The 18,099-nt window shown below is 47.5% G+C and overlaps 2 protein-coding genes and 1 pseudogene across 6 annotated transcripts in view; 2 read left to right on the forward strand and 1 right to left on the reverse strand.

Annotated features, from left to right (window-relative positions):
- The window catches only part of PDK2 (pyruvate dehydrogenase kinase 2), a 33,117-nt gene extending 23,588 nt beyond the window's left edge, over positions 1-9,529 (forward strand). For both annotated transcript variants that reach the window (XM_066631311.1, XM_066631312.1), the window contains one exon: positions 1,940-9,529. In XM_066631311.1, coding sequence (XP_066487408.1) covers positions 1,940-2,080 — 141 coding nt within the window. In that variant the 3' untranslated portion in view covers positions 2,081-9,529. The remainder of the gene's footprint in view (positions 1-1,939) is intronic.
- A 777-nt stretch (positions 9,530-10,306) lies between these two features.
- On the forward strand, positions 10,307-10,426 carry LOC136655028 (5S ribosomal RNA; annotated as a pseudogene).
- Positions 10,427-10,608: 182 nt separating this feature from the next.
- SAMD14 (sterile alpha motif domain containing 14) overlaps positions 10,609-18,099 on the reverse strand; it is a 38,411-nt gene continuing 30,920 nt past the window's right edge. For all 4 annotated transcript variants that reach the window (XM_066631334.1, XM_066631331.1, XM_066631332.1 and 1 more), the window contains 4 exons: positions 15,906-16,065; positions 15,046-15,165; positions 12,990-13,145; positions 10,609-11,657 (listed from right to left, as the gene is read on the reverse strand). In XM_066631334.1, the coding sequence (XP_066487431.1) occupies positions 11,496-11,657; positions 12,990-13,145; positions 15,046-15,165; positions 15,906-16,065 (598 nt within the window). In that variant the 3' untranslated portion in view covers positions 10,609-11,495. The remainder of the gene's footprint in view (positions 11,658-12,989; positions 13,146-15,045; positions 15,166-15,905; positions 16,066-18,099) is intronic.

The raw sequence follows: 18,099 nt of genomic DNA on the forward strand, positions 1-18,099 counted from the left end.
ACCACCACTGAGAAACATTCCTTGGTAGCTTTTGGGGAGATTTGTGTTCACATTATCATTTGTGTAGGTTTCATGCCTCTCCCAGCAAGGGTGTCCAGTTCAGATCAACTTCCTGTCTATCTTAGTTCATGTGCAAAGGTAGTGAGTTCTACTTTGGGCTCGTTCAGCCTCATGTTCTTAAGGTCATTTGCCTTTCATTCAAACAAGCTCAGAGAGTGAGGCCAACTTATGATGCCAACAGGGTCAGTGTGCCATAGTACAAGGGGCAGAGCCTGTCTTTCCATTGGTGGACAGCCATGGCACCACTGCACCACAGAATCCTTTCTAACTTCCTGAATTGGTCAAAGTCAATAGCAGGTGTTTGACTGCAGCATTTGTAACCTTGCCTTTTACTGCCAGCTGGTGGCCACCCTCCAACTAGCCAGAGGGAACAGGGGTTTGCTGTGCCCATGAGAGCAGGAATAGATATCACAACTCAGGTTGAAACCTAGCTATCCTCCTGCGTGCATTTATGGGGGAATAAGTCCCATTGAACTTAACAGAACTTCCGTTCATAGAATTGGGCTGATCATCTCAGTGAATTTAAAGGCAATAATGTTCACTTACTATATGCCATTACTTTTATTCCTAAAATCCCCGGGAAACCCTGATGTATAATTGGAAGACATGGTAAGAAATTCCAGTTAGAAGAATATATTCATTTGGATTGTTGCAAACAAATTAGGAGAAGGAGGATTTCCTTGAGATGGGTATTTTGGTGCCCAGTTTTAAAGCTGCACATTAACATAACACATCATTAGCTCTAGCATGCTAACTTGCAGCAGTTTTTGTTTGCTAACTTGCAGCAGTTTACCCACCCCTGTTTTAGGCAATGACGAGGCAGGCCGTTAAACCGTTTTTGCTAAATGTTGCATATACGCGCAGGGATCAAATGTGTATGCCTGTGGGCTGGGCAGAAATGGGTTAAGTTCCCCTCAACGTAAGCTGCAGTTCCAACCCTACCACCCACCCCCAGCAATTGCTATTTAAAAAATGGAACATTCTGCTATTATTCTGATGGTGATTTATGTTTTCACTTTCCGTATTCACAATTCATTGGGACAATAAGCAGCAATTTATCAAAGCAGTACCCAACCCCAGACTACATGTCTAGTTTGGTGCTCAACTGGAAACATGGGGTGGGAGCGCAGGGGGTTTCCACAATATATATAGAATGGTGTTGCCACACCCAGTGGTGTTGTCCTTTGGAGTGCATGACCTGCAGAGCTCACACGGGCAGCCCAATCCTAACCCATGCTGGCACAGCCCATGCCGTATCCAGCATTGGAACTGAGCAAGCTGGATGTCTCCTCTGTGTAAGGGGACATGTGTCCCCTTATCCCATGTCGAGTTCCAGCCTGCTCAGTGGGGCTACTCTGACCTGTACCAGAGAAGCCCCATATAGGCTTTCAGTCTTGGGAGGTGGAATAGAATTCAGGGTAGGCCAGTGCTGCTGAACCAACCCACCCAGCCACCCCAGACCTGAACTGCCTCCTCTCTATCCACCCTGCTAACCCCTTCCCAGCCCCCATTCCACCCTCCCCCCATCCCTGCACTGCCTGGTGATAGCTCACCTCCTCCATCCAGTGTAGCCTCTGGATGCAGTGCTGGCGGGATGGCGCAGGACTTCCCACTGGTGCAGCCTACTCTCCAAGTGCCGCAGGATGCTTTGTGGCACTTTTGCAACACCTAGGTCAGCGTAGCAGCCACTGTGCCAGCAGAAGGCAAGATTAGGATTGGGCTGTAAATCACCCAGTGGTCCCCACGGGCCAAAATGCAGAGAGGAGGTGGAAACCAGTGTGTCCTGAACAGCTGAGCTGGGCTGGGCACATGTTGAGTGTGGCTGTCAATGACTGTGCATCTCATCCTATGAAAAAGAACCTGCTTTGCCCCTTTCCAGGCCTTGTCAACAGACTCAGTGGAGAGGCTTCCAGTGTACAACAAGTCGGCCTGGCGCCACTACCAGACTATCCAGGAGGCTGACGACTGGTGTGTGCCCAGCACAGAACCCAAGAACACCTCAACCTATCGGGTGACCTAAGCCTCGCCATTGTCAGGCAGAGGTCAGGCCGTCTGCCTGGCCTCAAACACGGGGAAGCCAGACTTCAGTGTGGGGAGCACGACAGAAGATCATCACCAGCGCCAAACCCACCTTGTGTTGCAGACCTTTATGGACTCTTCCTGTTGGCTGGCCTGGCCAATACACCAGTCAATCAGGAGCCTGGTTTGCTTTCTCAGTTGTGTTCTCAGAAGATACATAGATCTCTTTCACCATATCATCATCGCCCTGCATGGCACTTTCCTTCTTCTTCCTCTCCCTCCCCCCCCCCAATCCTGTCCTTTTGATTTAGTGGATTGGAATTTGCCTGCCAAAGGGTCCCTTCTCTTTTTTTTAACCACATTTAGTGTTTTGCTTTCACCGCCTTCTTTATTCCCGGACTACAATATGGAAAGATTGTAGAGCCGAAGGGGCTGGTCATTAGATGTTGAGAGGAAGCAAGGAGATCTCCTGATGGAGAGCAAAGTGGAGCTGACGAGTAAGGGCTGATCCTGTTATATTTCCCGACATGGAGAGAAGTGTTCACGTTGGGTGAAACATGCGCAATGTACCCTGGGAATATTCTCATTACAGACAATGAGGAAGTTAGGGTAAGAAAAATATTTGAGTCAAATGCTCTCATTACAGAGAATGAGGAAGTTAGGGGAAGCCAAAGGATCTGTTTACTTTTTCGTGCAAGCATTGGGAGGAAGAATGGCACACAAGTGTTCTTGCATTTATGTTCTAAATTCTTTTTCTAACAAGTTGGGGGGAAAAACAACGGGAGAATCGCTTCTCTCATTGTTTAGGAGTGGGAACAGCTGGGGTATCCATAGGGCCTGACATGAGATGTGCAATGGGGTACATCACGGCTTAGAGAGGTGCCAGTGCCATTCTTGAGGGAGCTCTCCGAATTTCTTTTCCCAGTCTTTGGTGGTGGTTCCCTGCTCTCCCAATTCAATTACTGTAGGCAGAAATGGCAATTTTACTTGGCATCATCTTGACTCTCCATGGGGTTTTGTGGTGAGTGAGGAAATAGGCATCTTTCTGATTATGGCAAAGGAGTTGCATTCTGTACTCTCCATGAGCAGAGTATCATCACAAACTGGACTGCTGATGGAATTGGGCCATGGTGAAAATCGCTCTTGACAATTTCGGAAGAAGCACGACATGGGGAGGGGGCAGAGAACTCTGGGAGCACGGCGGTGCAGAAGAGGCTGCTAGACAAGACTGAACTCTGGTCTAAACAGGTCTCGGCATAGGCTTTGAACTGCAGGTGTCAGTTATATATTGTCCCAAATATAATCATATATTTGAATGCTCCCCTACATCAAAAATTCCTTGCAAAGAGAGAACTAGCATTCAGGCAGAGGGTGTTAGTTTTTTATTTGCAGGGATTTTTTTTGTTTGTTTTCTGGAGGAATATTAATTAGGAAAATTAATTCCCGTTCCTACAGATCAGAAATGGAGAAGTCCATTCTATCACCCCCATTCTCCGCGCTTGACCCTAATTCTGTCTGTCAGTCGTCAAGTGAAATGGAAACACTGAGTTTGTCTTTTTCTGCACCTTTGACTGGAGCAGAGTGCCTGAAGTAACAGTGAGGGGTTCAAAAGGGGGTTGCCAAACCAGCCACTTCTGGGGCCGGAAAGGGATTGGCCAAAGGTGCTGTTTGCAGCAGCATCACCTGATATCCAGTGTTGGAGGCACGGGAACAGAACCTTTTCCATGTCCCCTTCCCCACACACGCCCCTCCCATTCCCCTGGCTCATTGATTTTTTGATTCTCCTAAAACAGGGGTGTCCAAAGTTTTTGGCAGGAGGACCACATCATCTCTCTGACACTGTGTCGGGGGCCACGGAAAAAAAAGAATTAATTTACATTTAAAATTTGAATACATTTACGTAAATATACATAAATAAATATATTAAAGATTAACTTATACGAATGAACGAAGGTCTTGCAATAGCTCAAGACCTATAAAAGGCCTTGCACAAAGCAAGGCTGACCTTTCCTTTGCTGCCGCTACTGCATCACAGACATGAAACAGCAAGCAGTGAAGGGAGCCCTCATCGCACAGCTCACATGAGAGGTCAAACAGTCGCTCTCATGCTGATAGCAGTTGCATTGGGCCAGTGTGGGCTCCAACAAATCTCCGGAGGGCCAGAGGCTCATTGGAGACTGGGGGCTCCCTGAGGGCCACACTGAGAGGCCTCGAGGGCCGCATGTGGCCCCAGGGCCGGGGTTTGGGCACCCCTGTCCTAAAAGGCAGGTGGAAATTGAAGAGCAGGTAGGCAAAGTCTGGGGAGGTTTTGCCTATGCAGATTTCATTTCTGCATGCAGGCTTTCATTTCCTTTTGATTTTCTCCCAAGCAGATGCTGCATTTGTTCCCAAATCCCTTCAGCCTCCCAGTCCCTCTGCCTCCCTTTCTACCTCTCCAAGCACTTAAGAGTACTTCTCTCCTTCGTCTCACCCCTGCATGGCATGCTCTTAAATTACCTGGAAAGTGTCCGTGTACATATACAGTATATATATTTTTGTATTCTCTGGGTAGAACCACAAACGTGTCCAAGACACAGAAGCTGATGCAGTATTCTTTGCTCACTCATGGGTTAAGAAAAGCAGACAAGAGGAAAACCTGTATTAAATTTGAACCGTTCTTTCCTTGGCTGTGTGTCAGCTGGTTTTGGGAATGTGTATCGCTTTAAGCTGGTTTGGTTTGTGCATTTTTGTTTCATTTTTTCTTTCCTCTGGCTTTTATCAACTTTTATCACACAAGCATTCACCCCCACCTGCACCCTGTCACCTGTTCCCCCAGATAACGCATGACCTTTCTCTCAGAAAACAGCTCCATTTGGAGCCATACGGAGACTAGGGCAGGTGGGCTGGCTGATTTCGCTGGGTCTGCCACAACAGAGCTAAGTGCAGTCAGCCCCCTTCCCCAGCGGAGAAGGTAGAAAATTGTCAGTGTGCTGCGGGAGGGGGGAGATGTACCCCCTCACCCCTGGCTTAGCTACACCTCTGATTCTGTCACCTTCTAGCTAGCTTCTTCCATCACTTTTTAGAGGTCTGAGAATGGTCTAGGAAGTGGTAGGAGTGTATTCTGCCTTTCCTCCAAGATGTAAGCTTGGTCTGTTTGTTAATCCAGGCAGTGTGCTTCGAAATTGAATCTGACTCTGAACAGGAAGTCTGGGTGCAGGAGCCAAAACCGTCCCTTGATACTAGAGCTACAACTCTCTGTGATGTATTCTCAGTGGGTAGGGTGGGCAGTAATTGCCTTTCCTCTTGCCTGAAAAGGGTCTTAGGAAAATTCATTGAGTCAGTGGTCATTATCTAGCGGCCCAATCCTGTCCTTTCCGGCACAGCAGCTGGTAACCACACACCACTGGAGGTAGGGTACCGACTGGCTGCCAGCATGACCCCCAACAGCGGAGAGACAGGAAGGGTGTGGGATGGGGGCAGAATAAGGTGGAATTGCTGGCTGCTGGATCCCAAGCCCCTGACCCAGACTGGACACAATCCTAGCAGTTTCTCAGAGCTATGCCTGCTCTTTCTGGTGTAGCTCTGAAGAGTTCCATTGGGGACCATGTGGCAGCTGACGCCCAGGTAAGTGTTCCCCTTGCCACCCCTTTCCGCTATGCCATCTCTGCATGGGCTGTAAAAGTGTTAAATTGTATCTCCAAGTTCAAAAGCAGTACCAGTTATTAGGGGGAATCAGTCAGAGGGGGTCAGTGTTCTCATGCCCTGTTTTATAGTATTTCCAGAGAAGCCACTGAAGAAAACAGGATGCTGGACTAGTTAGCTTTTTGGTCTGGTCCAGCAAGGCTCCTCTGATGCTGGAATCAGCTAGTTGGTAGAGTCGTGTGCTGGGGTGGAATTGATCTTTGAACCATGCGCAGAGTGCCTTTCCCTTGCCACTTGGTAACCACAGCCAAATGGGAGGACAGCTTTTGCCTGAGAAGATGCAGCTTCCAGATGGATTCAAATCCAGCCCCTTGCCTTCGAGAAATGAAATTCTGGAAACACCAATTAACACCACCATACAGGCTGGAGGCTGTACGGGTCTTGAGAACTTGTGCACGCTAAGAGATAGTTGTGTAGGGGTTTGGGGGGCAGCAAGTCAAAAAATCAAATCTGGGTGACACTCACTGCTTGCCTTTCGCATGCCAATAACATGTAATGTTCCTTGCCGTCACATTAACTTTGGCTGGGCCGATAATGCGACACTTACCTCCACATAAGTCTGTTGTGACTCAGATGTGTTCTGTCTCCCCTCTATTGGCTTTGTAGAAGCACAGACCTGTTTTAACATGGGATGATATTGGGGAAAGGGGGATGCTCAAGGTCACACACACCACACTTCATACTGTTTTTGCCAATCAGCACTAAAGCATTTTCCAAAACCACTGGGAGGTGCTCTGCCAGTGTTGAATTTGGTTTTCTTAAACACCCCGAATAAGTTGATTAAATTTGTATGTTTATATGTGCACCTTATATATTTATACATGCACCTGTACGTATTGTGCCGTATGATACGTGTTCACATGCTATAAGCGTGTAGTGTTTAGTTGTGAGGAGGAACTGGTATTAAACATTCTGCCTACGAGAGCATCCTGAACCAAAGACCAGTGGAAGTGCTAGTGAGCAAAAGTCTGTTCAGTGGAGTGAAAGCATCCAAAGATGGTTCGCTTTCCTACAGGCCCCTCATGTGCAATCCACTCAGGGGAGAACGCAAAAATAATTGCAAGCATGACTGAAATGTTGTGTGTGTACAAACCAGAATCTTGCCATTGTGCCTAGGGCTACGTGAAAGTATTCATACCGTCATAATCAGCCTGACTTTGACCTTGGCAGTTTACATTCTTGCTTTTGCAGGTACAGCTCTTGCTCTGTGTTTAATCCCCCTGCTGAACTTAGCAGCCCTCTCGCCCTATCCAGCAAGGAACTTATTTCTGCCCCAGGAAGACACCGTCTGTTTTGTACCCCTGAACTGCCCATGTTGTTTTTAATAGCCAAGTCCTAACTAAAATCCCACTCAGCAATGCAATGGCACCAGTGTGAGATCCACTGCATCCTGTGGGGGAATTTAGGCTGCTAGGTCTTTTGGGGTGAGGGGACATTCTTCCCCTGCCCCAGGGTAAGCCCCAGTAGACACAATGGGTCAACCTGGATCTATGCCAGCAATATCGCTGGCACAAGTCTGCATCGTTCTGTGTTGGCGGATCAGGACTGGGAAAGAGGATAGGATACACACATGCCAACAATCCCACCCTCTCTGGGGCCCAATCTGTCTTCCCTCATTGCCTCCCCTGCCCATCCCACCCCTCTGGCCTTCCTGCTCACATGCCACCTAGAAGTTCTGCCACAAAGTGTTTTTTGGCACTTTTACAACTGTGCACGCTTCTGGAGCGCACGTTCCACCAGCACAACGGGGAGTGGGGTCAGACTGGGTCATAAGTATTGTTTCCTTTGCTTAAAATTGTTGTTCTGCATCATGGTCACGGCATGGTCTGCATCCAGTTTGGACCTGTTTTGCTTGCAGCACATACAAGTGGATGCAGTGATTCCAGAAATGTCCTTTGAGGGACCTTCTCCTTTCCCATCCTTTCCTCGAGTCTGACACCTACACTCTGCAAAACAGGTATCGGAGACACAGTGTACCCCTGGGAGAGGCACTGTGTCTTCTCAGGTGATGTAACTGGCAAGGGGCGTCCCCATCAGCCACAAATAGCAGCTGCACTTGATGTGGCCGCCTCTTTCAGCACCCTTTCCTGTCTCAGAACATTTTTTTCTGCTTCCTGCCGGCGAGCCAGTGCTTGGAGGACACCTGTCAAGGTGACACCAACCTGGCATTGGTTGTCTAGAAATAGTTGAACTTCTCTGTGGTATGCAGTGGAGAAGCTCACATGCCAGGGTGTGTGGATGCATTTATAAGAACGAGTAATCAAATGTGTTTTTTTTCACCTTGAGGTAACATTTCCCTGTAAATCTTTTTAAAATCTATTTAAATTTGTCCTCACTAGTTAAAAAAAATGGAGACTGGGGATATACCCAGTTCTACCCAGGGCACAATGGATTCAAGGTCAACCGTCCGTGTGAGCAGAATCTCAGAAGGTGAAAAGCTCTTGACAGTTGTGATAGTCAATCTCTTTCTATTCAGCACTTAAAACACTTGAGGCTGCCCAGCTGTCACCAGATACCCTGGGCCCAGCTCACCAAGGCGTAGCCTACACATGCAGCAAGGTGGTAGAAGTTTGGTTCCTCTCCTACTACCAATTTGGCATGTATATAGTTTGTGCTCCTACCTCATTTTGGCCTATGAAATTGTGCTCTGCTGAGTCAGATATTGGTTCCTCCAGATCAATATTGACATCAACTGGTAGCAGCCATCCAGGCTTTCAGGTAGGGATCATTCTCAATCTTGGCCCTACCTGGATATGGCAGGGATTTAACCCAGGACCTTTGGCATACAAACAAGAAAATCTATCACTTGGCCCAAACCCCTTTCCATTGCCCCCTTATTCTCCTAATTCTACCTGAAATCTCTGGAGTGGTTTATCTGGGGATTTGGCATTGGGTCTCACCAATGTAACTCCCAATTGTACGTCATGTTGAATTCCCCAGCTGCAAATGTGCTGAATCAATGTTTGACGCGGATGAAGGGCTGCATGAGGACAAGCATGCTGAAATTAACTAGGCAAGCAGGAGGTTCTCCTGGTTCAGAGAACAGCTTCTACAGCAACAGGGTGCTGCCCTGTTCTTCACATTGCCCTCTCCTTGAGGGATCATCCCTGCGATTTGGGAGTACTGCTGAACCAAGTGTTGACTCTGGCTGCCCAAGCAATGGCTGAAGCTCACATTCCTGTCTCAAGCAGACCTAGCCACTGTTAACTCATGGTTAAGTTACCTCCTGGCTAGACTACTGTCACATGCTTAACATAGGGCTGCCCCTGAAGACTATCTGGAAACATTAGCTGCTACAGCAGGTAGTGAGAAGGGTTTTGACAGGGGTGATGCATTACAATCATGCTACACCTCTGTTATGCCAGCTATATTGACTGCTTGCTTGTTTCTGGGTACAATTCAAAAGTGCTGGTTATTGCCTTTGAAGCTCTAAATGGCTTAGGGCCAAAGTACCAGAAGGCTATGTGCCTCTTCTCCCCCCTCCGCCCCCAGTAATATTTCTCAGGGAGACTCTCTTGTGAGTTCCACCACCATCAAAGCCCAACAATTGGCAACCCCTGAGGGGCCCTACTTGGTAGTGACTTCAGCACTGGCACACCTTGCCCTTGAAATGCAGCTGGCTTCATAGCTGTCTTATTATGACATCCCTTTTAAGAAGGTATCTCTGGGTGGTGTTGCTTTGTATTGCTGCATTTTTGTTACTGCTTTGGCTGTTGTTTATATTGGCTTTAAAAAAATTAAAATGGGCATTCTCCAGCCAGAAGTTCAACCCAACTTGATTGATATACCAGTGATTTTACTTCTCTAAAATAATGTAGAGTCTGCCTGACTGCCCCTTCCTTTATTGAAACATATGATGTCTCCTTTGCTTTTTCCTCCAGTTTGTCCTCAGGTGAGAGGGTGAAGACACCATCCTGCTACTCTGTATCTAATAGCTGCGTGGTGCAGTGGGTACAGTGTTGGTCTTAGACATGGGTTTAAATCCCAATTTAGCCAGGAAGCTCCTAGAAGATCTTCAGCCAGGCCAGGCCAGGCCAAATCTTGCTCTCTCAGCCTAATCCACCTCACAGGGTTGTTGTAAGAATAAAATGAGGGGTGGTAGAAAACATTCTCTTGAGCTCCTTGGAAGAGGTTCAGGACAGAAATGCATCCAATAGGAGCACAAGTCTACACACATTTTGTTGTCTTAAAAGTTAGACCGATTGGGTATATTTGGGGTGATGAATCCAAAAATGGCATTGTTTTTGCCCGATTGGCTCTAGTTTTGGAGGTATGGCAGAGTCGCCTTATGGGTTGATTTAAACAGCTTCCTTGTGAGGAAGCCATGGTGTCAGCTTCCTCACGATGAAGCTGCTTGAATCAGCCTATATAAGGTGACTCTGCTGTACCCCCAAAACTAGAGCCAATCGGGCAAAACCAATGCCAGTTTTGGATTCAGCTCTCCAAAAATAACCTAAATTCATTCAAACATCCTTGGCAACAAAAAAAAGGTTGTTTTTTTTAGTAGGCCTGTGTAATAGCCCCCCAGTTCCACACAAGACAGTCCTAAAACAGCAACTGTTACCCTGCACATGCTTGATCTTGTCTGATCTCAGAAGCTAAGCAGGGTCAGGCCTGGTTAGTACTTGGATGGGAGACCGCCTGGGAATACCAGGTGCTGTAGGCTTATACCATAGTCTTTCGAGACTGAAGGTTGCCAACCAAGTCCTAAAAAAAAAAAAAAAGATCTCATATACTTTTTAATTTGAATGAGGCAGCTAGGAAGCTCATTGAAAATCCTCCTTCTTGAATTCTATCAAACACAGGCATGGGCACCTCCTGCCCCCAATGCAAAAAGTACTCCCTGGAAACAATTTAGAACTGCTTTTATTCCATTGTGATTTCTCATTGTGTATCACCAGTTGCCCGCAGCTTTCAAGCACACTTTTTCCTCTTGTCTGAGCCGTGGGCAATCTATCCACCTGCCATGGCAGACCTTGAGGTGTGGATGTCGAGGGGGGCAGGACTAGACTTAATTGGACTGGATGCAGAATCTGTTGGGGAGGGAGGTGGGAGCATCCACCATGCACTCTTTTGTATGTTGGAAGATGCCGTGTTTGTGTCTCCATGTGTGTGTGTCTCCGTGTGTGTCTCCGTGTGTGTGTGTGTGTGAGAGAGAGAGAGAGAGAGAGAGAACACGTGCAGGTACCTGTGGCTTTTGTATCTGTGAGGCAGCTGTGGTTCCCCAGTGGCTCAGAGGAACAGGACTGGTGGGACAGGACACCAACTAGGCACAGAGTGTGAACACATCTAGGCCTCCAGAAAGAACAGCATCGTGTACAGGGGTGGAATCAACAGGAAAGGAAGGAGACTGTATCCATAGGGCAGGGGCTCTGTGGACAGCCTCACTGCCAACCTTCCCACAGCACAGCAGGCAGGAGGAGCTACCAGGAGGGGGGCAGTGTTTGCAGAGGCCTTTCCCTCTCTGTCTTTGTGGTCCATCCAGCCATCCTCATCCATGGTGCTTCGTAATGGCCATCAGCGTCACCATGCTTGGTCCTATAGCAAGTTCAGCCTTGCTGCATATGACCCTGCGCAAGCCTGGAGCCTTCCACAGGGCCCTGCCTGCTTCTTGTTCCCCCTTTCCTGATTGCAGATGGTCCAACCCCCCCTAGAGATGCTCCAGGGGTGAGGGGGAGAAGGGGTAAGAAGCCATGTGCACTGGGAGACAGTCATCCCCATTCCTTCCGCTGGGCTTAACTTTTCTTCTGTTCTTGGTCCCGCTCTTTCTTTTTCTGTTTCTCTTTCTGCTTCTCCACCTTTTCCTGAGCTTTTTTCTCCTTCTCCACAGCTGCATTCAACTCCTTCAACTTGCGCTTGAGAAGAGACCGGTCATGAGAATTGCTGACTCCAAGAGCCTGGGAGGTGAAGTGGGGAGGGGTGAGACACAACAGTAGAATGAGGGACATCCCATATTCAAAGACTTGGAAACCCAACCCAACCCTGTCCCCATCTGAGATTCTGGGACTCAGTACCTTCATCACATCTTATATGTAAGGTCCTCCTTTAATCAGACACCAGTTTTTCATAGCAGGGATCTCACCTAAGCAGGTTGATAATGATGCCTTTTCTTACAGTTGGACACTCAGTGTAGAACTTCCACTGTCCAGATCTTTGTCATATTATTTAGTTAATTGCAGCCCATCTGATGGTGGCTGGTACTTTCTAAATATCAAGCGTTTTCCAAGGACCTAGAATATCTAGAGGTGTTTCCACAGAATATGTGCAGTTCCAAGTGGAGCTGCCTTTTGCAGCCCATATGGAGTTATTTCATTTACACATAAGGCATACAGTTGTTTTTCCAAGCTTTTCAGTATAGCACCTAAAGCACCCACTACTAGCGGCAGTAGAGGCTTTTTTTTTTTTTGCTAGAGTCATTCTACCTCAATCTGAAGATCTTTATACTAGTTAACTTTTTCATGTTCTTTATCTTCAATTCATACATCTGCAGGTATTGCCATAGCTATAATCCAAACCTTTTCCTTCACTACTATTGAATCTGGTGGTGATATGCACGAGATGTTTAACTGTTTACATTTCATCATCATCATCATCATCATCATCATCATCATCATCTATTATGCCTTTCTGCTACCTTCCTGCTTTAGAAAAGTGAATAATGCCATGTGGAATTTCTTAAAAACAGAGAAGCAAATTAAATCATCAGTAAAAAGAAAATTGTACCTTTAAAAAAAATAAAAACCAATCATGGGAACAAACAACAGCAGTACCAGGAGCATCACACAAGCCCACAGGCCCAAAGGCAAAGGGTGGTTTTAACAATCCTGATGCAGCAATCACCAGGGAAGGAGTTCTTAATTCCCCATGTGACTTTTTAATGCCTCATAAATGCCTTTTTAATGCCTTAATTCTGAAAGTGAATTTCTAATGCCTAATAAAGCATTGGGAGGTCCTGGGAAGCCCTGGAGCTCCAGAGGGGGGGCATGTGGTGAGACACACACTGGGGGGCCTGTATCTGATCCATGGATATGGGTGTGGTTCCTGAATCCACAGATCTGTGGATTCAGGATCCACTTATGTGGGTGCCTCCTATAATAAGTGAATGAGCATCTATAGCCCCAATGATGAACCCACAAGCGTTTTGCAATCCATCCCCCAGCCCATTGTAATTTTCAAAGCAGGAGCATGAATGGGCATATGCTCCCTTCCCTATCCCTCTCCACTCATACCTTCAGCTTGGTTCCATCCAGGGTTAGCAATTGATGGCCATCCACCTCCTGAGCAGCAAATTCAGCCATGTACTGTTCCAGGCTCAAGCTCTCCAGCCACTGGCCCACTTTCTGACTGCTCCATGTCGATGCTGCACTCAAAGGTTCATCCAGGAACTACAAAGAGAAGCGGGATGGGGTGGGGGGGGGGTCATAAGAGCCTGATCCTACAGCCTGCAGTGTAACGTTAAAAGCAGCTAGAACCAAATGCAAAGCTCACCGTCACAGTGGCACATGGCAAGGGTTAGTGCAGTCCCAGCATGGCAAGCTGTTGCAGGGGGGCAGCAACTTGGGTGTCAGATATGAGCAGGGAGGAAGAGCGCATGGGGGAGAGTGGCAAAACTAATCATAATTATATCCATGCTGACAGGGCCATAGATACACATACACTGACACACCTCCTTGTAGCGGTGCATGGGCATCCCAGACCCACAGACCTTACCAGCAGAACTGCAACCACACCACACTGCTCACCAACCACTCACCAAGAGCATATGCTGCAAAAGCCCACTGGTAGCTTCTGTGTCTTCTTAGTCTTCTGTGACTAAGGGATAAGCCTGTATAAGGTGTATCAGATCTGCCTGGGAGCCCACCAGATGTGTGGCAGCTAATTCGACAGCCCAATCCTACCTAAATACCCCCAACCAATGTAGTAGCACCACTTGAGCATGCACTGCATCCTACCCGGGGGGAGAGGGTCGGTCTTAGAGGTCTCCTCTGGGCTGCAAGGGGGTAAGCCCTGGCTGCCTGTTGGATCTACTCAGACCTGCGCCAAGTCTGAGTGGACCTTGGAAGGTGGATCAAAACCAGGAAGTGAGATAGGATATTGGCAGCATAGCCCCATTCCTGACCTCGAGCCACCCTCCTCCCCACCCCAATCTCCACCCTGTCCCTCCCTGCCCCATTCTGCTCTCCTGCCTTTCTCCCACCCTCCATGCAGACTGGGGTGCCTCCACGGACACTGGGGATGGTGGATGGGCTGCTGGCATGCTGCCACGGCCACTCACCAGTTGCAGGGGCAGCTCGGCTGCACAAAACAGTGTGTCAACTTTTGCCACAGCTGTAACAGACTCAGCATTGCTAGAATGCCAATTCCAGCAGCACAAAACCCCGCTTAGGATTGGGGCGCTAGTTACTAACAGTGTCCAAAATGCATTCTGTGCATGCTCAGAGGCATTTAGCCTGATTATTGCTTCAGATCAGAGCCCTAGCGCAGAAAGTTGTGTGCATTTTCTGTGCTGCATCCCTGGTGAGTCGTGGTTCATATTAAGCTCAGCAATTGATTTTTAAGCACAGAGAGTCGGAGACTCAGGGCTACCTGAGACAGGCACTGGGACTTGCAAGCTCCCTTTCTTTATGCAGAAAGAAAGCCTTGGAGATCCCATTGCACCTAGGGCTGAGCTCTGAGCTTTTTTCCCCTTTATTTTTTTCCTTTTTATTATTAATTAACAGTATTTATATACTGCTTTTCAACTAAGCCATTTAGTTATTTGATTTTTCTCTGTAAACCGCTTTGTGAACTTTTAGTTGAAAAGCGGTATATAAATACTGTTAATAATAATAATAATAATAATAATAATAATAATAATAATAATAATAATAATAATAATAATAATAATAAAAAGTTCACAAAGTGGTTTACAGAGAAAAATCAAATAACTAAATGGCTCCCTGTCCCAAAAGGGCTCACAATCTAAAAAGATGCAAAAAGTACACCAGCAGACAGCCACTAGAACAGACACTGCTGGGGGGAGGTGGGCCAGTTACTCTTCCCCTGCTAAAAAAAGGAGCACCCACTTGAAAAAGTGCCTCTTACCTAATTAGTAGGTAATTTTTCTTCCTTTATTCTTTTTTTCTTTATTTTCTTTCTTTATAGAGTCATTCTTGAGTTAATTTGCCCTCCTTTAGTACTACAAACTATTGATTTTCCCCCTTAAGATGGCCTTTTAGGGACAGGTACAGAGGAAAAAGATATCCGCAAATTCACATAGCTACGCAGGGATGCCGGGGGACTCACCTCATCAGATGACTGTGACAGTGTGTGGTAGGGGTAGGAGCACTTGGTCTCTGGAGGGGCTGTACTCAGGGTCTTGGGACTGCTGCTGGGTGGGGTGGAGTCATCGCTCAGGGTGGATTCCTGTGGTAGGGGGTGAGATGGGAGTTCAGATGAGTGATTGCTTCCTAAAATAATAGGAACTGGCTTCTGTGCAAACAGGAGGGAAAAGCTTCTCTGAAGCTGAGCTGGGATGATAAGATGGTCTACGTCAGGGATGTAGAACGTAAGACTCATGGCCCACGGAAGCTCTTTATCCAGCCCTCTCAGCACCCCATCTCAGCTCTCAGCTGCTGTGCTGAGGTATCACTGCTGTAAGTCCAGCCCGCATAATTGAGCTCTCCTGTACCTAGAAAATATGGTCAAGATTTGTGTATTTTCACTTATTTGCAGCTAATGAGTTCCTAAGTGAGAACAAGTGCTTATTTCTCATCATGACCTGCTTAATGACATCACTTCCTGCTAAATGACATCGCTTCCTGCTAAATGACATCACTTCCTGCCCCCAGCAGGCGCCACAAATGCTGTTTGGCCTGCTGTATAAAATGAGTTTGACATCCCTGGGCTATGCCTTGCCAAAGCACGGAGTATGTTTCACTCAGCAGGCTCAGTGCTAGCACATCTGTGTACACCCACAGAGTTAGGAGTCTGGATTCCAGAGCCAGAGACAGACTTTCTTATGCCCAGGACAGGAAGCAACCCAACCAACAAACCTCCGGTCCAACCCTCCCACTCGGATTTTGCATTCTCCTTCTATTCACAACCACATTCACAGGGCACTAGTATAGGGCACCAGCCCTTTCTGCGGCAGGAGGCTGTGTTACCTGTGAGGCAGACTTCTTGCGACTGAAGGCTTCATTCTTGGGGGAGGAGGTGGGCGAGGCGGTGCTGCCTGAGGAAGCGGAGCCTTTCCCACTGTCTGTGAACCAGGAGAAAGGCATGAAGGGGGAGGATGAAGAACGACTGGAGCCCTCCACCAGCTCCCTGCAGAAGAACAGCAGAGAACAAGAAGAAAACTTAAGAACATAAGAAGAGCCCTGCTGAATTTGGCCCATCTAGTCCAGCTTCTTGTATCACACCGTGGCATATCAGATGCTAAGTGAGCACACAAGACAGCAAGATACCTGCCACTCCATTGCACCTGTCATTCTGAGGTAACCTCTTTCTAAAACCAGGAGTCGGCACATAGCCATCGTGGCTTGTGACCTGTTATGGACTTCTGAAATCTGTCCAAACCCCTTTTAAAGGCATCTAGGCCAGACGGCATCACCACATCCTGTGGCAAGGAGTTCCACAGACCAACCACATGCTGAGTAAATAAATATTTTCTCTTGTCTGTTCTAACTCTCTCGACACTCAATTTTAATGGATGTCCCCTGGTTCTGGTGTTATATGAGAGGGAAAAGAGCATCCCTCTATCCACTCTATCCATTCACTGCACAATTTTGTAAGTCTCAATTATGTCCCCCCTCAGGTACCATTAGTAAGCTAATAATGGATGGGGGGGGCATCAAATATGAAATAATGTGCATCCACATTAGTTAATTCTATCCTTCCCCTCACTCCAAAACATTCAGATGTGACAAGAGGAAGACGGAACCACCTATTTCTACTCTATAGAAAGGCTGCCAGGCTCTGAGTTTTCATTTAAGTGTATGCTAAACTTCTCGGTCCCCTTCTATAATCCATCTCAGAAGTTTCCTGAAGTTCCAAAGACTTCTGCGATGTGGGTAGGCCTTGTTGAAGAGACGCAGGCACTTCCTGCACTAATGCGGTGACAACACACCATGTCAGTATAGAAGACTTCTGCAACAAGGACCACCAGATCACAAAAGCTTCTGGAACAAAGACAAATCCATGCCCAATTTGGGCAAATTCCTTGTTCCAGTGTGGTTCTAATATGACATGTGCTGCAGGTTTTATAGTATATGGCAGGGCTGCCCAAACCCCGGCCCGGAGGCCACTTGCGGCCCTTGAGGCCTCTCAATGTGGCCCTCAGGGAGCCCCCAGTCCCCAATGAGCCTCTGGCCCTCCGGAGATTTGTTGAAGCCTGCACTGGCCCAATGCAACTTCTCTCAGCGTGAGGGCGACTGTTTGACCTCTCGTATGAGCTGTGGGATGAGAGCTCCCTCCACTGCTTGCTCTTTCACATCTGTGATGCAGCAGCGGCAGCAAAGGAAAGGCGATACACATTCCCAAAACTTAAAGCGATACACATTCCCAAAACCAGCTTACACACAGCCAAGGAAAGAAGGGTTCAAATTTAATACAGGTTTTCCTCTTGTCTGCTTTTCTTAACCCATGAGTGAGCAAAGAATACTGCATCAGCTTCTGTGTCTTGGACACGTTTGTGGTTCTGCCCAGAGAATACAAAAATATATATACTGTATATGTACACGGACACTTTCCAGGTAATTTAAGAGCATGCCATGCAGGGGTGAGACGAAGGAGAGAAGTACTCTTAAGTGCTTGGAGAGGTAGAAAGGGAGGCAGAGGGACTGGGAGGCTGAAGGGATTTGGGAACAAATGCAGCATCTGCTTGGGAGAAAATCAAAAGGAAATGAAAGCCTGCATGCAGAAATGAAATCTGCATAGGCAAAACCTCCCCAGACTTTGCCTACCTGCTCTTCAATTTCCACCTGCCTTTTAGGACAGGGGTGCCCAAACCCCGGCCCTGGGGCCACATGCGGCCCTCGAGGCCTCTCAATGTGGCCCTCAGGGAGCCCCCAGTCCCCAATGAGCCTCTGGCCCTCCGGAGATTTGTTGAAGCCTGCACTGGCCCAATGCAACTTCTCTCAGCGTGAGGGCGACTGTTTGACCTCTCGTGTGAGCAGTGGGATGAGAGCTCCCTCCACTGCTTGCTCTTTCACATCTGTGATGCAGCAGCGGCAGCAAAGGAAAGGCCAGCCTTGCTTTGTGCAAGGCCTTTTATAGGCATTGAGCTATTGCAAGACCTCATTCATTCATATAAGTTCATCTTTAAGATATTCATTTATGTAAATTTATTCAAATTTTCTA

This window comes from Tiliqua scincoides, chromosome 5 (assembly GCF_035046505.1).
Source record: "Tiliqua scincoides isolate rTilSci1 chromosome 5, rTilSci1.hap2, whole genome shotgun sequence".
Classification (NCBI taxonomy): domain Eukaryota; kingdom Metazoa; phylum Chordata; class Lepidosauria; order Squamata; family Scincidae; genus Tiliqua; species Tiliqua scincoides.